This window comes from Hemibagrus wyckioides, linkage group LG27 (genome assembly GCF_019097595.1).
Source record: "Hemibagrus wyckioides isolate EC202008001 linkage group LG27, SWU_Hwy_1.0, whole genome shotgun sequence".
Lineage (NCBI taxonomy): Eukaryota > Metazoa > Chordata > Actinopteri > Siluriformes > Bagridae > Hemibagrus > Hemibagrus wyckioides.
Window position 1 is genome coordinate 9,516,195 of NC_080736.1, and position 26,158 is coordinate 9,542,352.

Genomic DNA, 26,158 nt, shown 5'->3' on the forward strand with positions numbered 1-26,158 from the left:
AAGGCCAAAACTTGCTCTCTTCCTAATGAGAGCAGTTTTTATGTGGGTGTGTGTGTGTGTTGTATGTATGTATGTACTTTAGAACATATTATTTTACACATTATGTTTATCACTTATGCAACCCAATTAAAGTTTAAATACAATCGGCACAAAAAAAACATATTTCTCTCTCAGTATCTTGTAACTTACAGCCCTGTGTTTTTACATAATACAGGTTCATGGTAAAAGAGTCAGAGCCACATAGGGTTATGCGGAACAATTTTACTGTGTTTAATATTCTATCTGCAATGTTCAACATTTAGACTTGCTCTTTTTTTTCCCTTGACTTAATTACAAACATTGTTCTACTGAGCAAACAATGCACTACAAAGCTATTACAAGGCCAATCTGTTACCCTATGTAGTCAGCAGATATAGTCAATAGCAAGCCTTTTACGATTTGCCCAACCTGTTTGCTCGAAAAGATTAAAAAATGAACAATATATGTCTCTTTGTTGGAATGTTGAGGATTATAGTGAGATAGTCAGATAAATATAAATAGGAAGTGTAAGGTTTGCAATATAACTGCTTTTATTACAGAGACTTGTACCCATGGTGACTCCTGCATATATCCGACATACACCTAGTATGCTGGTTGTGCGCTTCCTCATTAATTACAACTAAGAAAGGTAAAATTAATTTAATGAGTCTAATTATCTGAGTATTTAAATTCAAAAGACAGCATCCAGTGTGTAGGTGGTTTATCCAGTATGTGTTGTATGCTGATTCTACTGTTCATTCATACCATTCATAAATAATTACAGGTTAATTAGTCTTTCTTCAATTAATGATGGAACAGTTTGGGACATCAAGGTCCTCCACTTCTGCTCCTCATCATCCACTGTAACCCACTGCAACATTTTTCCCAGTCGCTTAGCAACACTACAAGCGACTGGGGCACCTCCATCTCTGTTGCTAAGCAACAGTGCAGAGATCCACCTCCCAAAGCGTTAAGCTGATTGGTAGCAAGCCGGCCTGGCCGATGCTCTGCTGTGGAGTGTCTCACACTCTTAGAGAAGGTGTGATCTGTGTGAGGAAAAGCAATTTCGATGAAGAAAACACCTTCAGAGGAAATGCATTTTCTATTAAGGTACAGTTGTGCCAAAACTGACTTGCTAGATGACAACGGGTCTTAAAATATATGATTTTAAAAAAGGTTTTATGACTGCTATTAAACGCCTTCATGCAGCTGATATAACCGGATGATTCTCTCCCAAAGGAATGCCTGTCTACAAGCTCAGCCGAGTCACACAGACCCCTCCTCCCCCGGCCACCGAAATGTAAGTCTATCATGACGTGCGCTCAGGCCATATTGAGCTGTCAAAACCAATAACATGGACGGAATGACAGAATCCAGGAGAGGTGGCACAGACAGAGTGGGGGAGTTTGATGAAATTCGCCATCTGCTGTTTGGGCTTGTATTTGACCCCACATGCTTTGTACTACCCCTAAAGGTTGCAGCATCAACAACCATCAGCATTTGCTGCTTAGAAGCTGACAGGGAAATACTCAAACATTTACAGATATTCTATTCCTCTCATCAGCTCTTTTGCAGCTGGTTAAAGCATTTTACACACAAGCACACAATTTATCTATCAGCATCCAAAAGTGCCTTTTATTGAATTTCTGCCATCTTCCATGTATCCATGGAAGGGTCACTTGGGAGTTGTAGCTGGAGGGGGTTACAAAAAGTGCTTAATTGGCACTATAATACTGAAATCCTGGCAGATGTCATAAAAATACACAAACACAGCCAAGCGTGAAAATCAAGTATGTGTTAAGATGGAAATAACACAAAGATAAAATATATTAATAATTATTAAGTTAACATTGAGACATCAGAAAGTGGGTTAGAGTGATAAAACACTCGTGAAAATCAAAGATATCATGGGCAACAGCCACAATTGCCATTTTCCTCATTAATGGTCATACAGCAACACGTGGTTAGGACTTAATGGCTACCAAGAGATTTACAGTGACAGGGATATGCATTTCTGTTTTCTCCTAAAGCAAGAAATTGAGTAGATGAGGTTGTGTTCATTATAGTAACTTTGAGGAACATCAATTCTTAGAAGATTTGTTGCTAGCTGTTGAGCTTTTTCGAAACATAAGCACCCATTTATGTGTCTTCTTAAAACCTAGAGAAGTTTCCTTTCATCACTTTAGGAAAGTAAAGATTTATTCATTCATCTTCAATCACTACTTTACACTGATCAGGAATTCCTGGCTCAGGAACACTGTACAAAGTGCAAATATACCCACAGTAGGACATTGCAGGACACCATATAAACACACCCACACACTCCTTCACACTTTGGAGTAATTAAGCCCACGTAGAAATAAATTCATTCAGGCATGGGGAGAACATGCTAAACCAAAGCTCAGGACAGATGCAAGGACCCTGAAGCTCTGAGGCACTAATGCTTCCTACTGTGACACCATTCAACCACAATTAGTGATGTGTAAATTAAATTATAATTTGAACTATATGAATTATAATTTGTTTAGTTACCTGGCAACATGGTGGCAAAGAATGTAATGCTGGTGTCTCACTGTTTATGGTCTGGGGCAACATGTCTTGATGTATTCATGTCTTGCACCAGGCTCCAGATTCACCCTGCCCAGGGTACTTACTGTAGATTCCATTACATACCAGACCAGTATTCTCTGCTTTTTGAGGTTATGAATGTTTACAGATTCTTCTATAGTTTAACTCAAACCTCAAGGGTTCTTTGGGAGCCTAAAGGGAGGTCTAAATGAAGCTTTTTATAAAAGGAAACCCTCAGTTTCAGGGATTCACATGGAAGCTTTGGGGATTCCCCAAGAAGGACAAAAGCAAACTTTTAGGTTGTTAGTTTGAACATTTTTATGAATGTATCTATTGGTTCCTGATGAAAATGTAGAAATTTAAAAAATGCTAGAAATTTCAAGAAAAATGGTGGCTCAGTAGTTTTTAGCTAGTATCTGGAAGATTGCTAATTGAAATTCTAGGCATACATGAGAGCGAGACATCCGAGCATAGCCCTTTACCTTTTCAGCTGTGTCTGTCGACTATATTCTGTCTTAATCCACAGTCAATTTGGATAAAACACAACTACCAAACAAAATCATAAGTGAAATTTAAGCACTTTGTACCATTGCTCCTTCAGCTGTTTGCTCTGTATAAAAATCCCTGCCAAATTAATAAATGTAACTGGAGGCATCGTCCCTGTCAAGCAACGATCTAGCTCTTTGCCTGATCCTGTTTTTATTGGGAAGTGATAATAACGGTAGTAGCAGTGTGTGTGGAGGGTGTGTATAGAGCTCTGATCTCCACATAAAAACTCTCTCTCATTTAGAAACAGGTGTTCTAGGATGACCTGTGTTTGGGTGGTATGGAAAGAGCTGAGTCAGGTGCCCTGTGCCAACAGGAGGTGCCAAAAATGTACACCAAGCAATAGGATTAAAGAGCTGCCTTACCTCCCCTCCTGCTGTTTGTAATGAAGGAACGTAATCAAGGAGATGCTTAGTAAGACTTTTTTTCTTTTCCTTCTAGAAATGTGCAGACGTAGAAGGGTTAACCTGTAGGGTCTCATTTTATTCTTCCTGTCTGTTCCTCTCTCTCTCCAAAGTCACTAAGACACTGCAGTGCCTCATGTATGAGGAACAAGAGCTGCTTTTTAAAACCGATGTCAGAAGCAGCCAATTGCTTGACTCAATTGATTTCTCTTTAGAGAACAACAAGCTAGTCTTTTCAGTCAGAAGGAGCTTAGAGAGGGCAATAACAGCGCATGTCTGTACTAGGAAGGACTCATTCAAGGACGCTTTTGCTGAGAGAGACATTTGGAAAGTATAAATCACATGACAGGGTTGAACAAACTTTCTAGCTTTATTACTGTGTACTGTGGGATGGTGTATCTCCACTTGTTTTGGAGCTAAAACACTCTTTCATACCAGTTTATTCTTACATGTCTGAATAGTTTTGGTTATTGCAGGTTTGGATTCAAAGGCATAGCAACTACATTAGTAACTACATTTCAGATACCATATTCTAATTTCAGACCCCTAACATGAATGGGAAAGAAGTCCTTTACTGTTTGGCTAAATAGCTCTTGATGGCTGATGTAAAGAATGGCCTCATATTATTTCTTTTAATTATTTTCACATATTTTACTTTAGGGTGACCACAATAATGCATTGCATATAAAAAAAATCTAAGAAATAACAGTTATAATAGTTAACATAGATTGAACAATGTTTTCAACACACTTTTTTAGAGAACCAGGAGGTTTTGGGCAAAGCCCAGTTATCTGCTGTGTAAGCATAGTGCTTCTGTGGCTCTAGGATGTGAAACTAGCTGATGGAGGACTTTATCTATATGGAAAATAATGTTTCAAGCCACCTCTTACCATTTTACCTAAACGGACAAAGAAAAACTCTCTGTGGAAAAACATTGCAGGAATGCGTGCTTGTTAATTTAAAAATAAAATATGTTTGAAACCCAGACAACATTATGATGTAAAGAGACAATGCGAAAACAGAGAAAAGCAAGATTTTTGTCATAACCAGAATATACCATAGACCAGCTAAACCAGACCAGAATATACCATAGACCAGACTCATAAACCATAACATAACAATTGAGTGACTGGGGTCTCAGATTTTCCCTCATAAATGCAATCAATTATTCACTATTTACCCCAAAGTACTCGTTTCACATGTAACAAATTGTCCTATTCAGTATAAAACTGCATATAACCAGGCTAGTTTTCATTCATGTCACAGCAAGCTAAATAAATTGCTGAAACAAATGCTTCTAATAAAAGCCAATATAACACTTGTTTATTTAGTTGAATGCTGACATTCTATTGCTCAGATAAAAGTAAATGGGCCAGAACTGGGCCAATAGTCTACTAAATCCATTACAATGTTTCCCAAATGAGCAGATCAGCCACCCAGTGATTGAAAAGTACTGATTTCACCACTTTCACCATTACAAGTTACATATCAATATGCTTGTTCTCTCATTTGTTCTCCTTAATTTGGTCATCTGCCCATTTCCACCATGCTGCCAGCTCTCCCTGTGCTATAAAGTCATTATCTGGTACTCTAAGTAGGTATTTTGTCAGCAAGTACTTCAGAATCCATTTGGGATCTGGGCTTACTTTTATTTTATTATTACTTTTAAAGGGGCTTAAATTTAAAATGCATTTTACGTGAAACCCTGGGTGAACTACTAAACCAATTAAAATTTTGTCTATATATTATAAACAAATAAATAAAATATTTCTTAAACATTTACACATTAACGTTTATGCTATCTAGTTATAGTTCATATTTATTAATCTAACTATAAATTTTTAAACACATGTTTGGCTGCATATTCCTATGTTGTTTTTTTCATATTATTTTCATTATGTTTCACACATTTTTAATATTGTTCATATTTACAATATACATATTCATCGCTCTTTCTGTATCTCACTGTACTACTCGACTCATTGTTCTATTGCACCTTTCACACTGTTCATATTTATCATTGCAGCCCTATATAGACACATCTCATAAAGGTACATTTATATACTTTGCCTTTTTGCTTACTCTGTACTTTACTACTTGGTTAGAAACTGAATTTTGTTGTACTTGTCTGTTGCAGTAACAATTATTATTTAAATGAAACAGCTTTTATTTGTCACATATACATTACAGCACAGTGAAATTCTTTCTTCGCATATCCCATCCTTGGAGGTTGGGGTCAGAGCACAGGGTCAGCCATGATACGGCGCCCCTGGAGCAGAGAGGGTTAAGGGCCTCGCTCAAGGGCCCAATAGTGGCAACTTGGCGGTGCTGGGGCTTGAAACCCTGATCTTCCGGTCAACGACCCAGAGCCTTAACCACTTGAGCCACCACTGCCCCCATAAAAAAATCTTTAAAGAAATTAAAACCCAAATGCAATAATGTAAAGAATTTGACAACTCTACTACAATTTCTCTGAGATTGTGCAGGTTCAGCACAATGTGATGTTCCTGTTGGCTTGTATTTGTTAACAAGCTTGCGTGAAGAGTAACACCAACTTGCCTACTCAAGTCTGGTGCGCACATCTGGAAAAGCAGTAACTCCTTCCCCCCGAATGGCCACACAAACACACAATCTAAAACACAACCTGAGCCAGACTGCCACTTGATAAGCTGGCACACAGGTTGTTTTAACAGCTCTGTGTGTCTGTGAAGGGAAGCCATTCTGTCCCCCTGGTGAATGAATTAGATTTATGATGTTCATTATAGTTGACTGTGATTCGGTTCACGCAGACTGGCTGTAAAGAGCTGGGCCAACGCCATGTGGGGCATTTTGGACAGACTCGGCTTTGTTAATATTCATTCACACCAAAGAAGACTAAAGAGCTTCATATTTTGGATCATGAATTAGGGATCTTTATCTTTACTGTCTTTATACACACATAACCATACACAAGTCTGTCTATTCTGAACGTGACCATTAGACAGAGTTTGTGTTGTTCCACACTTCCTGGTACTTATTATACATATCTAAAAAAAAACACACACACACATGCTGGACAAACTCCCATTTCATTAATTTCCTATAAAGCAACATGATTACTATCAAGAATAGCTCTCAGGCTAGGGAAGGCTATACTCCTTTTCTGAAGAAGAGAAGCACGATGAGCGAATGGAGGGATGCAGGGAAAGGAAGAGCAGTAAAATGAAAGCAAATGAGAAGCAGATTAAAGGCAGTTAAAGGCAGGAAGTGTTTGTTTCCTTCCTCACCACCACAGAACCCCACTGTGAGGACGAAGGCCTGGAGTGTGTGTGTGTGTTTGTGTGTGTGTGTGTGTGTTTATTTCTGCTACACTGTGGCTAACTACTATTTTACATCTGCCTCACTACATTTCTATATTAAATTGTAGGATGTTTGTGTCAGTGAATTGGTCTCATTCTCACAGCTATTCTTTATTTATGACATCTGTATTAATATTGGACAATTTTAGCAATGGAGAAATAACAATTTATGCTAGTAATGTTTTTTATACCTATGATTACACCTGAAATATTTTAAGGAATAGTATAAGGATTAGAATAGAATATTCTGAATCAAATAGCTTTCTTAAAGAAACTAGTATTACATATTAAACTGTGTTAATATTGCTATATTATACAGTCAGCGCACTGACGGCTAGAAATCATGCATGTATAATCACCAGGGGATCAGTCTGTAAAGCATGTTCTAGAAACACCACATGTAAATACTACAATACAATACAAACTATAGTACATGCACATTGTTATTAATGCATATTATTTGATATTTGGTACAATTTGGTTTATTGCCCTGTGCACTATGGGCAAGTCTCCTAAATACCCAGAGACTGGACTAACACAACCCCCCCCCCCAAAACACCCCCCCCCCACACACACACAGAACGCACACACTCTTAGTACAACTATACTCCCTTTGTAATTTTCTTGTTAGAGTGCAGCTAACTGTGTAGTATGTTTATATCTACAGCCTTTACTATATTGAATCACCCTTTTTGCACTTTATTCATTCATTACAAAAATGTATTCTGGTCAGTGCTGTACTGTCCCTTGTCATAGGATGTGGTAGCTTAACGGTTAAGGCATTAAACTACTGCTTAGAAGGTTGTGAGTTTGAATCTCAGGTCCAACAAGCTGCCACCACTGGGCCCCTGAGCAAGGCCCTTAACCCTCAATTGCTCGGTTGCATAAAATGAGATATGAGAAAATTAGATGCCAGAAATGTAAATGTTGTCAACTACTGTACTGAACTGTCTTGTGCTGTTTGCACATGTATACACACAATCCTTAGTTCTGTGGTATCTCCTTTAGTTCTGTGTTTTATGTAGAACTATTGTCTTGAAGGAACATTGTTTTATTTTCTCTGTGTAGTGTACCAGTATTGTACCAGTAGTGTATGGGTGAAATAACAAAAGCTTCTTGACTTGACTTGACAGGGACTTGTGAGGAACTGATTTTTGAAACAAAAAACCATTTTATAATCCTTACTCACACACCCATTACACAGCAAGTAAATTTGCAACTTTTTGTTGATTTTTGTTATGATTAGTGATTAGCAAAATCTGCACAATTCCATAGGACATGATGACAGTATGCTGAAGCTTTAATAACAGCTTGGCCAAGTGTCTGAGTATGTACTTAGGAAATAACATTAGTAATCATTAGTATTAGTTAGTATTTTAGCTCTGAACTGACATCTAGCAAATCTGGCCATACTACTCCTAAAGAAATGAATTCAGATTGCGGTTAAATCACTTGAGATGTATGTTAAGATTGAACAGAGCCTGTGTTTTCTGGCACTATAGAACTGGAAGTCATCAAACTGACAGTCTAATTCTCTGAACCATTTAAAGCAGAGCACTGGGTTACAAGGTTTCTCAAGGACTAGGTACTGCAAGGATGAACACATTTAATCCCACTGTTTAACAAACATTGTGTTTTGGATTTAAAAAGATCTAAAAATCATATATGTAATTGGCTAGGGGTGGGATTAAAGAAGTTACATATAACACAGGGATTAAATGTTTGCATAAATCATTCCGCAGCTGAGTGGAAAAAAAATCGTAGCAACAGTGCTGCTGGTTTTCTGTCTTCCATTAAATGTACTCTTAGAATCATTTGTGAGGATTTGTGTACAGGTCAGCTATTTGGCCGAAACCTACTTCTGCTAAACTTGGATCTTGTATAAGCTCCTGCTTCTTCTGCCCGAAGAGCTTTCTTCAAAACTTTGTCCTGAGCTGCTGGGATTATTGTAAATTCCTTTTCTTCCACACAGTTGAACTGAAGTTGTCTACGTTATATAACACTCTGACCTCACCTTCATTTATCTTCTCTGTCTCTGCTTTGTTTCTGTTTCTCTCTCGGTTTTTCTCCGTCTTGTTCTTCCAGACTGTTTGATCCCAAGCCTAAATCTCTCTCTCTCTCTCTCTCTCTCTCTCTCTCTCTGACTCTGATGTTGTTCCCAGCATCCAGTGCAATTATTTATCAGGTCACATGATCAAATCAAACTATTACATGAGCCTTAATAGCTGGTCCTATAAAACAACCGGACCAGCTGAGATCTTCTAGAGATAAGTGAGAGCAAAACTGAGTTCACTGAAATGTCGAATCCAGGTCACGTCATGTGGTTTCTTGCTCACTTAGTTCCCAAAAGATTTCAGGAAAAGCAAAGAATAACAAAGGACAACAGTGAATCTTGACACTATGCTAAGTCTCAGATGAGGTCTGCTCTATTTCCAGTCTCATGCACTAATTTCTAAAGTCAGTTTTTCTTAAATCTAAACAAATAAGCCAAACATTGTAAATTAATAAGGAAATGAACACATGAAACAAAGGAAACTAGTTTAGGCTATAATAAGTCAAATGTGCCAGATTAAAGCGTGCAAATTTGCCAGATGAAAAGCCTAATTTATTTAGGAACAGAAAGTAGAAGACACGGCAGTTAAGCCATCGCTTTTTTGTCTCCTAATCTTTATGTCTGCTCCTATAAACCTTGCACTGTTTCTGCAACTTTTGATGTATTTCATCATGATGCCGATTTTCAACACTAATTCCCAGATTGCTAGTCTCTCTACTTTAGTATTCAGTAACCCAACCAGTCATACTTCAATAGATTAATTCTTAGATCTTCAAAATAACAATGGACTTACACTACATTTTCATTTTGTAGACTTGAAATTACAAGAAATATCTACTCTGGTCCATTCTTCCGCTCCCTCAGCACAGATTTATTTTATGAACATAATCCTACTCAAATATTAGGCTCAATATTTGGCTTTTCTACTTCCAGAAGACAGAAGTCTGATTTGAAGTGATTCCTTTTATTGGTTTTTGAGTGAGTGAAGTTTGAAGTAAACTCAATGCTAATAAATAACTTTGATAATGATGGTTTTGAGTTTTCCCATTATGACAAAATGACAAAAAAATTCAAATTACAGACTATCCGGCAATGATTTATTGGCCACTGGTCTAACTAACAAAACCCTGACTAACTCAAGCTAGATCTCAAAATTACCGTCAACAAAACCCACAAAGTTTATATTTACTTCTTCAGCAGAAACGTTCCAACTCATTCTCCACAGGCTATGAACACTATGATGCTCTGCTTTCCTTCACCCCTGACTGTTTAATAAGCATTTCCTTCCATATTCTTTCTTCTTACTTCTCAGCATCCTCCATCTGTAGCCTTGGTCTGCAGGGGAGGTCAGACAAGCCCCTCGCTGCTTTAAGAGTCCGCACAGGATAAGCTTAAAGCCTGTCACCTCATTAAAAACTCCTGTCTGCATTTCCCTTAACGCACTTCCTCAGCTTCATACACACACATTCAGTGAGACAGGATATATAATCATAACCTCAGGCAGCTTAAAATGGGATGACAAAAAAAAAACAAATGAAAGACCAAAGGAAAGAAGGCAGACTATTAAGGTCATAAGTGGTTTTTAGTGTTTTCTTTACCACCAGCTTTCTCATCAGCTAGTTTCCCTAAAGGACCACAGCTCCATTTCATAACAATGACTGGCATGACCAAAAATAACCCACAATCACTTACTCTCTCTCTCTCTCTCTCTCTCTCTCTCTCCAGCTTCGAGTAAAACCTTTGTTCTTGTTCATACCCATCATGTAGTTATTTAAAATACAGCAAATTTTCAGCCTTTTTGTCACTAAGTGTCAAAATTCTACCAATTTTAACTACAGCTCACTGTTACAAACGTACACGGTGCTTCTCAAGGGCAAAGTCAAAGTTATTAATGGTAACGCCTGTTTTCCAAAAATGAACTTCAATGCATGACTGATCCTATGGATCGCCAACCACATAATATTCCATTCATATCCACACCCACATGAAAAGATCCTCACACACATAAAGAGCATCAAATTCAGAGTTTCTGCAGGGGTGGAGGCAGATTTGTGCCACAGGGAGGCAACTGAAAGCCTGGAAATAAGCTTTGACTCATCTCATATCCTTTTCATAGTGATGTCACCGTTGTAGGTGTTTTAGTCAAATCTGTAAAGAAAAATAATACATGGCTGCAAAAATAGGCTAGTAAGGTTATAAGGCTGAGATTTTTCCATTTGCATAACAGTTGCTGTTAACAAATGGCTTGTGTATGTTTACTTTTTTAGTTAGGAACCAAGAACAGCACCGTTATCCGATTCATCCTATCACATAAAGTAATTTATGTGACTGTCATACCTAAAAACCATCTTCATCAAGATGCCACACATGAAACACAATAGTGGCTGTAAAAGCATGAACTAGAACAGTGACTTTGTTTTCAATAGTTTTAGCAAATATTGCAAATCAGAGTACAATCTGAATGAAGGAACAAACAACAGAAGCAGAGGTTTTGTGTGGTTTGAACGAAAGAGCTGGCTAACTGTAAGTTTTAATGTTTACATGCTGGTGTTTAGAAGAGACATGGCATGATTACAGACTTCATTTAAAATACTGCAATCATGAAAGATGCTGCCTATGTGTCTTGCAGTGCATGTGGTCCTATGAGTATTTGTAAGAGTGATAAGACTCCTTGCTATAAGGCTCGTCTCTAATGGTTTTGTAATTGCAAATACAAGCTGAAACGGAAAAGAAAAAAGAAATGCCTCATAAATACCTTGGTGTTCCTTGGCCCTCCACTGGAATACGGAACATAAACTGTAGACTGATCTTACTAAAATGCCTAATTCTGGAAAACCCAAATCCCCTGCTTTCCAGCAAGCCTAAAACTACTCTCTCTTACACACGCACCACATACACACAACACAGTCCTACCTCGCGTGTTGGTTGCCATGTCTGCCACCTTTTGAAAGGCATCCAGAAAAGCCACTGCTGCAAGCACGGTGGTTCTAAGAAAGGAGACAAAAAAAGTGCATGAAATAATGACATTATCTTTCCTCAGCCTGCAATAATAAGACTTGTTCTGTAATGACAGGTACAGATGGCACTCACCGGAGCTGGGCATGCAGCTTGGTAGCCTTGGCACTGAAGTCCTCCCAGACCGGATATGAATACTGCAACAGAACAAAGGTCCACGTTAGAGGCTAAGAAGTCTGTGTTTACAAGAATAACTGATAAGATTGTCATCCTTGAAAGGGGAATATAATGTTGATGTGTCGCGTCTCGTAACACTTTTAGAGCAAAACAGGGGTCAGAGGGTTACATCTGTGATATCTGTGTTCAGGTAAACGTGTAGAATATCAAACACAAAGCTCCATTAGGTGTAGATGAGACAAGTGTAGTCATGCGTTGTGTGATTTACACATCCTGTGTGCGATGAGTAAGTGTGTGTGTGTGTGTGTGTATGTGTGTGTTGGGGGTGATTTGGCCTGCAGGAAGAAGAGTCCCATGATAAGGATCTGCCTTGTTACCACGGAAACAGAGAGGGCACAGTGCTCCCTGTGACGTTTTATAAAGGACAGCGGCACCTCAGCATGTCCCAGCCATTACAAAACGCAGAATTAAATCCAGATCACAATCAGAGCAACACATTAATGATTAGCATCTTGAAAGAATTACTGTTCCCAATTCCACGTAAACTTATTGCAGGATAGAATGTACACTATGCAGCCTGCTCTTGTGCTGTGTGTACCTGCAAGGAAGGGAAGGAGATGAGGAGGAAAGGAGGTGTGTTTGATCAGCTTGGTCTTTGTTAGTGATGCAGGGAGTGTGCTGAGGGGTGAAATTAGCCTCACTTGAGAACACAGCTGGAGGTCAGAATTCACTAACACCACCCCAAACCCCTTATAAGTGTGTCCTCCTCCACCTCGCCTCACAACCTCAACACAACTGTACCCCCTCCTGTGCCAGCCTGACATCATAACCCTGTGCCTTTAACACTTTAACAGGGAGAAAGAGAGGGGCAGGAGAACAAAGAGGGTATGCAATGATTTGTATATAAAAAGAGGGGATCTCATATATGATGAGAGAATGGCAGACAGGGGGAAAGGGGAAAAATAAAAACGGGTGAAATGAGACTAAATTGGTTTAGGTTTAGGACTCATTTTAGGATGGAAATATACATAAAACATAAGCAAAAGGACAGAAGAGGAACACCAAGGCACAGATAACTAGATAACTAGAAAAACAGTCAAACAAAAGGTTGGGGAATCAATAAGAGAAGCAAAAAACAGCTAAGAGAGGTTGAGATGGCAAATAAAAAAGGATGACAAAATTAAAATTAATTTCATATACATAATAATCTTAAGACTGAGATCATATAACACACAAACTAAGGAAAACTAACTAATCAGCATAATTGGCACATGGAGGGTCAAGAGAAAATCTCCAAATTATGACACGGTTAAAGAGAAGGGAATAAAAACAAAGTAAAAGAAAAACAATAAAAGACTAACTCTGAGAATAATAAAAGGAGATGGACATAAAGAAAAAAGGTAGTAGAAGTGACTTAAGCCCTATTTGGGCTAGATTAGTTTTACATGGAGAGACTAGGTAATGTAATTATTATACCACAGTATCACTGGGTTTTTAGTTCTGTCTGAATTTTAGCTAGTATAAAAAAAACTTGCTGCAGAAATAACCACAAGTAATATATATCCTGTCTGAAGTAATACAAATTAATATTCTTGATAACAAATCTGTAATATTTGTTCCCTCCAGGAGTGTTTTTTTGTGATTGTTGCTACCAATAATGCTTGATTTTTGTGCTTTTTATGAAATTTGTGCAATTATAAGCACCGGATTCTTCTTTTAAACTCCTACCAGTCAAAAGACAGACTGTATGTAATACTTTCTATGATAGCTGAACTCATGTTAGACACACGTGGACGAAGAGGGCTTTGCCTGATTCCAAGTTGTAGAGATGTGATGATGTCGCGTGATATGTCTTGGCACAAATCTCTGGAAAATCTGTGTTTATTTTGAAGTTAATTTAGGTGTTAAAATTGCAAGCTGCTACATATATCATAGAGTTTGCTTGATTTTGTGTTCATTTTTTTTTTTTTGTCTCCACTTCTGTCATCTCCCAGAGAAACTGAACCAAAACCAAGCAGGCTGAATTTAAAAGTCAAGAAATACAAACCACACTCAAAAGGATTTGTCAGAAGCGATACTTCTGTTGGGTTTAAGTCAAGCAGAGCCCTGAAATGTTGCACAAATAATGACAAGCTACTCTAATGTGGAGTGTGTTTTAATGAGGGCAAACCAAGCGACATCACGGATGTTTGTTGCAAAGGGTCAATACACTGGAAGGCAGCAACAAACTGAAGTAATCCATAATCACAATCAGAATAAAAAACAATGGGGGAAAAACATGAAACAGATAAACAATTGCTGAAACATGCAGTTAGAATAAAGGTCAAAATGGTGAGCTTGCATTCATATAAAACATGCATATACTGTGATGACACAATATGATTTATCAATGTGATGTTGACAAAGATCAGAGATCGCTTATCTCATCTGCTTCTATCATAATTACTTCACTTGTCCTCCAGCAGGTATGTCAGGAAAACTTATCCTGTCCGAATACTGCTTTAGATTCAAAATGAGAGACATGTGGACAAACAATGTAAAGATCACGGAACAGTGAAAAGAAAGAAAATATCAGGAAAATATCAGAACAAAACATCACATTAAGCAAGGTGATAAAATAGACATAGAGAGAGAGAGAGAGAGAGAGAGAGAGAGAAGAGCAAGGAACAAAGCTCTAACTTTTAATTTTGATATAAACACTGAATTGTATGAAAATTAAACTGGAATTGGGGGCAGACAAAAATGGAAAAAGTGGGAAAAGAGGGAATGAAAAAGCATGTAATGAAAGGCTGCAAACAAACGAGTAATATGAATGTTTTGCATTAAACCTAAAATCTGACATATAAAAAAATCCAAATTGAAAAAAATAAGAATAAATACGCAGTAAACTAATGCAGGTTTGAAAAGAGAGCACAGTCACTGGTGATGGCTCTAAACTGGAGTCATCTCGTTTGATCTGCCGTCTCATTGACGCGTTTGATGTCAGACATTTCACTGAATCCAGAGAGTGATATTCCCAGTGGAACCCTAAACACACACCCAGACTGTTTGAAGTGCTCTATTCTGGTCTTCGGGCCTGAGGTCCATCATACTGAAGAGGGCTTGTGAGGAAGAGATAAGAGGATAGACAGACATGGCCGACTCCCTCTATGTCCATATCCTTGTTCATACCTCATTAGCATATTCACCGAGCTAATCTCAGAGCTGAGCAATCCCTCAAGCCCGGCTCATTTTCACTCTCGCTGTATCCCATCATCCTCTTTGTGTTCTCCCTATTTCTTTCCTGATTTGCCAAATGGGCCGCAGACTACCGGATGAGTACAAGAATGCGTCACATGCTCTCTGCAGAAAGAGATGCTGCTCTTGGATGTACATGGTTGTAAAGGAAGTGGGCTATTTTAACTTTAGCTTAAGCAGGCAGAAAAAGGTATTACAAGTGCATTTTTATCAGGACAAAGACAGCCAGAAGGTTAACACATGATAAAACAAGGACAAACCAAAAGATAAAGGTAAGTGCTTGACATAAAGATTGTGTATACACAAAAAAATTTTTTTAATGAGATTCAAATAAAAGGCCACATTTATGGATACACAAAAATCCATACCGTATTTCTAGACCCTCAGAAAATTTGCTGCATAATCAATCCTGTATTGATCAAATGCAGGACAGCGGCGTAAATACAGAATGATTTCATGACATCAGTTCTTTACAGTTCTATTCCTTGTCTTCAATAGATCCCAAAACGAAATATTACTGCATTACAAATAGGGTGACATAAAAAAAAATCTATAAATTATGTGATGTGCCTGAATTCATACACTATATTGCCAAAAGTATTCGCTCACCTGCCTTGACTCGCATATGAACTTAAGTGACATCCCATTCCTAATCCATAGGGTTCAATATGACATCGGTCCACCCTTTGCAGCTATAACAGCTTCAACTCTTCTGGGAAGGCTGTCCACAAGGTTTAGGAGTGTGTTTATGGGAATTTTTGACCATTCTTCCAGAAGCGCATTTGTGAGGTCACACACTGATGTTGGATGAGAAGGCCTGGCTCTCAGTCTCCGCTCTAATTCATCCCAAAGGTGTTCTATCGGGTTGAGGTCAGGACTCTGTGCAGGCCAGTCAAGTTCATCCACACCAGACTCTGTCATCCATGTCTTTATGGACCTTGCTTTGTGCACTGGTGCACAGTCATGTTGGAAGAGGAAGGGGCCAGCTCCAAACTGTTCCCACAAAGTTGGGAGCATGGAATGGTCCAAAATGTCTTGGTATGCTGAAGCATTCAGAGTTCCTTTCACTGGAACTAAGGGGCCAAGCCCAGCTCCTGAAAAACAACCCCACACCATAATCCCCCCTCCACCAAACTTTACACTTGGCACAATGCAGTCAGACAAGAACCGTTCTCCTGGCAACCGCCAAACCCAGACTCGTCCATCAGATTGCCAGATGGAGAAGCGCGATTCATCACTCCAGAGAACGCATCTCCACTGCTCTAGAGTCCAGTGGCGGCGTGCTTTACACCACTGCATCCGACGCTTTGCATTGCACTTGGTGATGTATGGCTTGGATGCAGCTGCTCGGCCATGGAAACCCATTCCATGAAGATCTCTGCGCACTCTTCTTGAGCTAATCTGAAGGCCACATGAAGTTTGGAGGTCTGTAGCGATTGACTCTGCAGAAAGTTGGCGACCTCTTCGCACTATGCGCCTCAGCATCCGCTGACCCCGCTCCGTCAGTTTACGTGGCCTACCACTTCGTGGCTGAGTTGCTGTCGTTCCCAAACACTTCCACGTTCTCATAATACAGCTGACAGTTGACTGTGGAATATTTAGGAGCGAGGAAATTTCACGACTGGATTTGTTGCACAGGTGGCATCCTATCACAGTTCCACGCTGGAATTCACTGAGCTCCTGAGAGCAACCCATTCTTTCACAAATGTTTGTAAAAACAGTCTGCATGCCTAGGTGCTTGATTTTATACACCTGTGGCCATGGAAGTGATTGGAACACCTGATTCTGATTATTTGGATGCGCAAGCGAATACTTTTGGCAATATAGTGTAGATTAAACCCAGAGGAACATGGCTAAACTACCAATACTGACAGTAGTTGTTTTATAGTCATGAAATGTTCCAATCAAAAATTGAAAGAAACCTTTCATACAGTACCCTCAGAATTATCTCCATCTTACTGCATACTTCCTTAAGAAACCGTACCAAATCAAATCGATGCATTTGGCAGTAAACATCTTCAGGAAACAGAATAGTGTGTCTCAGCCATTTATTATCGAATGACAATGCAGAATCGATTTTTTTTTTAAACTAAAGAGTATAAACACTGCATAGCAAAAAGTCATGTAAGAGGAAAAGACCTAATCTGTTCAACCTTGTAGTGAACTTTAATAAAAGCTATAATGATAATAGAATTATTAAATAAATGCTGATGGATAAAAGCAAATGTTAAGCCCTGTTAATGACCAAAAAACACAGCAAACAATTAGTGGAATCATTTGTACAGAAAAAAAAAAGGAGCTTGAAAGAATTTATCATTCCTTACACAGAGCTACACCTTTAAATATATAGGATCTTCTGATGGTTATTCATTCTAGTGTCCTAAGAAGGTTAATTTTAGACCTTTTTGAGAAGGAAAAACCCTCCATTGTTGAGTTCTCTATACAATGTAAAGGTTTTACCCAGAGAGGCAGTGCAAAAAAGATGGAATCATATTTCTTTTTCATTTTGGAGAAAATACATACAGTATATGGGTTTGATCTCTGCATACTGCTGGGTTAGAATTAGACCTTCCAGGAATTGTATGGCTCAGGAAATGTAAGCCAATACAGATACACTTTGTTTTAGAGTAATGCCTAAACACACTTCCTTGAGGGTTCTTTGAATGATTTCCAAATTTCTAAATGTTCCATTTCAGACCTCCTTTGAGGTATTGAGGTATTATTATTTTTCCTTTCAGAAAGGATGCCAAGTAGACCCCGCATCAGGAAGCTAGACAGCCTTAATTAACCAAAAAGCACATGAAAACCCTTTTAAATGTGTTATACACCATATTTTAATAATGTATGGTGTTATTTCAAGCTATAAATATGGATGAATGAAGTTACAGATGATTGTGGAGTGATTTATACAGCAAGAACATTTTGTACCATAAGAACACTTGTACAGTATATCGTCACCCTTTTTCATATCTAATGGAATATCATATCTAAAAAAAAAAAAAAGAAAGAAAAGAAAAGAAAGAAAAGGGGGAGCATTTATGGGTCTTTTACTATAAATGAATATTTCTTGTTCTGGCTGCATAAATCACTCCATACCCGTCTCTAGCTTCAATTGCCCATATATGTCTATAACCTCTGAAAAGACTCTACAGTCGCTTATCTTCTCAAACAAAGAGCCTCTCTCCACTTATTTCTCCACTAATGAAAAGCTATTGAACAGTCATTGCCTGGGAGTTTAAAAGACAAATTCTGTCAGTGTTCAAATGACTCATTTTCATTTCTGCTCCAAAAATGAATAGCTCACTACGCAGCTTAATTTCTTTCTTCTTTCCTATTGATTTCAGGGAAATCCAGGGAAACAGGAATGAAACCACATTAGCTTGATTCCAGTGCTCCAGAAATGAACCAGTTCAGACATTCAAACAGCAGTATAAGTAAAAGAATAAAAAGGGCTAAAAAAAAAATCCTTGTTTCCCAGTTCTCAAGAGAAATGCCATGCTTAAATGAAAAATCAGTGTTTGTAATACCGGAAAAAAAGAAGCTACAGTCTTTATTCACATGATCTGGAACAGTATATCAGTGATGTTGATAACAGGGCTCCCACTGTGAATTAGGTTTCTTAAACACTGTGTTTGGAAAATCATCCCTCACTTTACATTAGCAGACAGCAGTAAGTTGTTGACAGATGAAAAGAAGACTTTGCTGCATAATTTATGAAGGAGGGAGCATACAGAGTTTGCCACACTAATGAAAACCAATGATAATGTAGATGCCTTGTGGCACTGGGGCTGATAAATCGTTAGTCCCGGTGAAATATTTGACATCATACATGAATGTATTCATCTGTTCATTACTGCTTTCTCACCTTGGTCTAAAGAGTTACGGGCTTTTTGTCTGTTTTGTTTCACATCTTACATGGGCCACACTCAAAATGAGACTCTACACCTGCAATCTGACTCAAATCTAAACACTCACATCCATGTTACATGATGATAGGCTGACTCGCAATAAATGTGCCTGAGTGTGAAAAGCTGACTTCTGTCACAAGCCACCACAAGGCTGATACAACCGAGTTCACTGTTCACAGCAATACCCTGAAGTGTTGTGACAGGACAGTTGTATATACAAGCGGTGGCACAAAAAGTGTCCCTATTCATTCATAAACCATTTACCATCATCAAACTCCATTTCCATCTCAGGCTCGAGAATTAGACACAGGTAGGTGATGTGCTGCTTGCCAGAGCAGCAATAAGGAATTTTTTCATCTCATTTGTAAAACTAATTTGATGTATAGATTACCTCGTAACACATTTGTGAGAATCTCTACTAGTACGAAACGATCTCTTGAGCAATGGGGCTCAGGTTCTATGTAACCTTGTACATTTTGGCAGAGGAACAATGCACACTGGATATGTGTCAGGACGTATGTACAAACAGAAGTGACAAAAAAATCACATCTTTGTCAAAATATCAGGATTTTGTGTCAAGGCTTGATACAAGCTTGATAAAGTTGTCTGCTCAACCTCACACCGCAGACATCACACAGTACAAGATCTATAGGGGAACGTATGTGCATTGCCTTTCCACTGCTCCCCTCCTCCACCTCTTACACAAATGAATGTGGAAAATAGAAGAACACATGATTTGTCTGGGAGAGGGAGAGGCATTGATAGGTTGGTGGATTCCGGGAGACATCTTATGAGCTGAGCTACTACTTTAAAGCCAAGCTGATTGCCATTAATAGGCTGAGGACAAAAACAGCCAGCATGTCTTATGAGCTGTACATCTTACTCACTTCCATGAATGAATGAGCGGATGACGGAAAGAAGCAAATGATCTCTAGCTCCTACTTTTAGCACTGCAGCCTGGGACCATGCTGTACTGATTTATGGAAACCACTTACCATGGAAAACTGCCTCGCTCTCTCTCTGTCTTTAATCCTAAACTGCCATCTTTTTTCATGTGTATCTGTTTGAATGAGTCCATCCTTTGTGTTAGTCATTGGCCACTGATTAAGCATAGAAATATTGACAGACCACCCATGCATGAATAATTGATCCAAGGAATACGTGTACCCTAGTGCCTCACAACCAATCATCATTTTTCCAAGAAATGGAGTCATTGTCAAGGTCGATGGGTAAAGTGATCACAGTTGGGTCATAGTGGCGTTGGAGGCAGGAAATTATGATCTACAGATATGACAACAAAGACAGCTGATCATTTATAGGCCATCTGGAACCCCTTATTAATAGCTGAAGCTGTGGCTGGAAAATATGTGAACATGTTGACAAAACTAAGATGAACATAGAATACCATTTTTGAGTTATGTAAAATTAAAGCTTTCATATAATGCAGCTGCTAGAAAAACAAACGATCTGCTTGTATTTTAACACAAAAGTGAAAATGAACACTTTAGGCATACATGACGCCAGCAGAATTGATAAAGCTAATGGAATCAGTGCTAACTGAGAGCTAACTGAAATGTCGCCAGAATTACTGCTTTTTTTTTTTTTTTACTTTAGCATTCACGCTAATAGCATATGAATGATCAGCTGTCTTTATTGTCAATTCTGCAGACCATAGCTTTTTATCTCCAAAGTTTAACAATGTTCAACAATCGCAACATTGTACTTGAAAAAACAATTCACATTTTTATAGAAAACCTGCCAGGAACAGCCTTTAACAAGAAAAATACATCCAATACCGATTCAGTTTTGAACATACCCGTAACTGATCCTCTAACAGGGAGACACTTGTCCCTAATGCTGCCTAAATATTCCCTACCTAGACAACTTCCTCTGAAATATTACTGTAACTGTCTGCAATACCAATCTCATACACTGACTGTTTAAATGAATACAATCAAAGATGCAGCATTTGAAAGGCAAAGGGTTGGAAGGAGAAATGTCTCAAGGAACATCACCACACCTCGGTGGCTATATCAAACTGCATTTTGAATGAATACTACAACCCTTGGGATGAGCGCAAAAGCACATCCATTGATCAGACATATTTCATCTGCTACTACACAGAATAATCAGTCTTTATGAGGGTTCCCAAGAGTCACCAGACGGACGAGACAAAATGAGTTTGACAGGTCCAACAACGCCTTAACCAAGCTGGCTCGCTTCCAAAACAACTCTTCCATCCAAGATGGGACAATTCATCTTTAATAAGCCTTCAGAAGGGCCGTTGAAAAACATGCTCGATTGATACAGCAGCCCTACACACTAAATAAGTAAGTGGAAGACCATGAGGAGTCTCGCTAGGATTGTCATGTTGGGAAAAAACTGGGTGGAACTGAGAAGGGGAACACATGCTCTTGTTCACACGTTTTCCAGGCCTGCAAATAGCACTGCTTGTGTGGATACTGTGCACTCAGGAAGCTCACGTTGCATTAGAGCCAATTACAGCCATGGTTTCATGTGCTGTTGGTGATGATTTGCAGCTGATTTATATATGATATCCTTCTAAGTGAATATAGCAAGTTAAAAGGATGACAAAGTTGCATCTCAGATGGTTCCTGTGCAGACTGAGGACCAACTTTCCAGTCAGCACATACAGTGCATAGCTGAGCTGCCTTTGTGCGTGTGCATGTGTATGTTGAGTGATTCTTTTCTGTATGCTGGTATGCACATCTCAGCAGGGGGCTTTTGAAGGTAAACAGGAGTGATATATAGCAGGTCCAGCTGGCAAACACATGAGCACTTGCATCATTCAACTCTAGCCCGGGTGGTCAGAATACGCCCCCTTGCTACTCAAATATTGGATTAAAGACAGGGACATGAGGTTCACATTCAAATATGCACACAAGGTCATCCATATAAATCAACACATCTGGTCTAATGGAGTTCATGTTCTCAATGACAATCCATAATACAGTCTTATAACATGCCTATTTTATTTATAGTCAATGCTTGTTCATCTCCAGCCATTCAACTGCATTCTTTCAAAAGAAATTTGACATACAATGGATTTAGGCCACAGCTCAATAATTTGATGGGGTTCCTACTGTATTCGTCCAGCAGAACAAAGGCCATCCAGACAGCATGCTGACTGTCAGACGCATATAAGCTGTGCGCAGTCATGCCCTCAGGGTGCCATCCCCCAGCAACAAAGGAACGCGGGCAAAGAGCTACACAATCCAAGAGCAAACCCGACAAACTATGTATGCATGCAGAGCATGGGTTTTATTCATGCAACAAAGAAAACACTAGTGCTGAAGTCTGCACATCCACAGAAACCAGATGGCTGATTACTCAATGTTCTGAGAAATCACAGTGAAACTGTAGCATCCGGAAACGCATTTAATAACTTCCCTGTGGTCGTGAAGTCATCCCAGCATTCATATAAAGAACAAGTGCCACCACAATGAACAAGCAGCGTTCTATGGGTTCATCTGATTTTATGATCGTAAAAAATTCCCCACAAGGGATTCAAAGACCTATGAAATGTCATCAATCTTACCAAAGAGAATACATCTGCTGAGGAATGATCAAATCTACAAATGAGAGAATGCTGAATGAAGAATATCAGAGTAGAAGATCAGGGCCCGTGTCTGAATGTATTGATTGTTTACAACTTATAATAGTTTATAGTTATCATCCTTCTGTGATATAATATCTTGAATTCAACTACCATCATCTCCATTATGCAGAAGGCCAAACATGGATCAGTAATCTGGCACAAAGGTCGTCACAATGAAACCATGACTGTGGTGTTTCAAGACGTGCCCAGTGGAACACTGACCTCATTTTGGCCTCTTTTGGTGCTTGAGTGCAAACACTGACCCCAGTGACCTAGTACAACAAACCTATTCTACAATAGGTTATATATAAGACAGAATGTGTCATGAGTCATGTTTGGACCCATATTTTTGCAATCCAGTGGTGCACTGTTGGCACGTAACCTAGGAAAACCAGCATGGGTAAGATGATCAGCGTGTGTCACAACAACAATGGGAACCGAGAAAGTGGACATGAAACAGAAAGATAGAGAATTCCTATGGAGGAGAGGACATGGATACTCAGAACCTTGGTAGATGGTTCATGACAGTCTCTAAGTCAATACACCCTTTCAGCTCATTGTCTTGTTCACCCCAAAAAAATGGAAGGACAGATAAACATCCAGGGGAAACCCACACAACTAAGCTTTCCACCTTTCCATCTGCCAAATATCTGTTCCATTGCGTGTCTTTAAAACTGACACCGGACATTAAATCAATCAAGAGAGACATCGGGTACCTTTTCTGTAGTGCGCAAGAGAGCAAGAGCACCAACCATGATTGGATGAGAGAGAATTGTGAGGCTGTAAATGCTTATTCAGTAGCAGATGCGTCTATTTCATTGAGCTTTGGGGAATTTATTGTTTCCTCTTTTTGTTGCAATTAGCAGGGATACAGAGGAATGTTGTTCCTTTAAGGTATGCTGCAATAGCCCCCATCTTTCCTGCACAGAGCTCACCTCTAACCCATGTAAACCAAAATCAAGGAGGTCACCAATGTGGCTAATAAAGGAAAGGATTTTATCAAAATTCCAAAATGCCGAAGCACCTGCGCCTCTATATAGTCTTCCTGGACGCAATGCATGCATGTGCGTGATAGATATGCGGTGCTGGAATCTGATGCAGATCTGCAGCGATGCATGAGAGAGAGAAAAAATCACGAATGCACTGGATGCTGCATATTAATGCTATACATTGCAACCCACCTTCATGTCATTGACAATCGCCTGGAAGAGTCCACCGAGCGCGTCGCACTCCTTCTCCACCGTCTCCACATTTATGTTTTCCATGTTTAAAGAGCAAAAGGGAAAAGAAAAACAGAGCCCGAAACGAAAACGATGCCCCAGGTATTCCCTTCCGTGCAGAATAACAGTGCGGTTTCCTCTTAAACGAAGGAAGGGATGAGAAAATGCGCAGAGAGAGAGAGAGAGAGAGAGAGAGAGAAGGGATAAAAAAAAAGGAACGGATAAGATTGAATGAGTGCTGAGCGTCGACTGCCTCCCCGATTTAAAGAGAAAAGAGAGATTCACTCCCTCTTTTCTCTGCGCGAGGAGGTGAAGCTCGCAGATGGCAACTCGGGAACCACGGTCATCTTCTCCAACCGAGCCGGACTGATGGAGTGACGGCGCGATGCCGGAGCGGAGAGCGCGTGAGTTGGACGCTGCGGCGTGAGCGCGCGCTACTTGCTGCCGCTGCACTGAGCCAGGCGGTAATCCGAGCCATGGGAATGGAAGAAGGAGGTCACGTGAAAGAGGGGGAGGAGGGGGGAGGGTTGGGAGAAGAGAGGCGTGCACGCGCATTCACGCACCGACATGCATGGATAGTCCAGCATCGACACACACGCGTACACGTGTAATTCTGTCTATGTGCTGCATTTACATTGACTTGCGTAGTAACATACAACTGCACCAATACGTCCTAATTTGGGGGGAAAAAAAACATCCACAGGCTTTCACATACTGACGCCCCTATCAGTAACCCCCACCCACCCCCAACCCCCGAGCACAGGTACACGTGCAGTTATATCTTTTAGGGCATTTGCACTGACTTGTGTAATAACACACATCTATATCTACACCTGATCTCAGTAAAGATTTTTTTAAATCAGTAATTGTCCAGATCCAAAAACCACGCCACCCAGCCACCTACACACACACACACACAATAATACTACCAAGAGAACAAATTCTGAATCGACCCACACAGTACTGACTGTCTAATTTAATATAATTTGGGATGCTTTATAATAAGAGAGAAGAAAATTATGTGCATGTGATCAATATTTTAAAAACTACAACATCCTAATGTTTGTAGCTCTGGTCTTGTTCATTTCTTTCACACATCTTGCTCATTTGTTTCATGTTAACTTAGCTATATTATTAATTATTAATAAAAAAAAATTCTGCTTAACAACATACCTAAACAGATCCCTCCTTTTCTCTCCAGGACAACAGAACTCTCTAGAACATTCTGGTTAATCCATATTTATCCACATTATGCTCTGGAATTAAAGCAGCACATATGGATAGATATTAGTCAAAAATACACTGAATTCTATGAAGTAGAGGCTGTGTCTGATTTCTTTCCAGCCCAGTCTGTAGATTCTCACAGCTTACAGTATTAGTCATAGTAGTTAAATGAATTGAATAAAGTCCAACGCCTGAACCACTGTGCTAGCACATCCCCAAAGCACCTGTGAAGCCTTATAACATCAGTGTCTAATCTCACTAATGCTCTTGTAGCCAAATGAACATAAATACTCCACAGCTATGCTCCAACATCTTGTGGAAAGAAGCCCTAGGGGAACAACTGAGTATTTATGTCCATAATTTTGGAATAAGAAGCTCAGTCCTGCATAATAACATTTTTGCCATATTCTATATTTCAGTGTTATAATATATATTCAGCTCTGGAAAAAAAATAAGAGCCCACTGCCCAATCTCCAGATTTGAACCCTATTGAAAACCTCTGGAATGTCATCAAGAAGAAGATGCAAATCGGGGTTATTCCACCAAATTTTGATTTTAGGAGAAATATTGTCAGCAGTTCACAAAAAATGAAGCAAAACCAATACATGCACCTTTAAGAAGAAAACATAAGAAACTGAAGGAAGGAAGGAAGGAAGGAAGGAAGGAAGGAAGGAAGGAAGGAAGGAAGGAAGGAAAAGAAACTTCTTTGGTTTAACATGCAGCAAGTTTATAACATGATAATCTTAAAATCTGATGAGGATCTGTACTTCATGAAGCAGGTGAGTGCAGGGACCAAGGATATTTTTACCCATCCTGATGAAGGATCTCTTCATAATCAGGGCAGCTTTAATAAAAATAGCATATAGGCTACAGGAACTTTATCTCACAGAG

The 26,158-nt window shown here is 39.3% G+C and overlaps 1 protein-coding gene across 3 annotated transcripts in view; it reads right to left on the minus strand.

Moving 5' to 3' along the window:
• The window catches only part of mtss1lb (MTSS I-BAR domain containing 2b), a 71,422-nt gene extending 46,919 nt beyond the window's left edge, over positions 1 to 24,503 (minus strand). For 2 of the 3 annotated variants that reach the window (XM_058381358.1, XM_058381356.1), the window contains exons 1-3: positions 24,005 to 24,502; positions 12,018 to 12,079; positions 11,841 to 11,914 (exon numbers count right to left, since the gene is read on the minus strand). In XM_058381358.1, the coding sequence (XP_058237341.1) occupies positions 11,841 to 11,914; positions 12,018 to 12,079; positions 24,005 to 24,088 (220 nt within the window). In that variant the 5' untranslated portion in view covers positions 24,089 to 24,502. Of the gene's footprint in view, positions 1 to 11,840; positions 11,915 to 12,017; positions 12,080 to 24,004 lie in introns of all 3 variants that reach the window. The other variant, XM_058381357.1, reaches the window with a different exon arrangement.
• Positions 24,504 to 26,158: the final 1,655 nt, after the last annotated feature.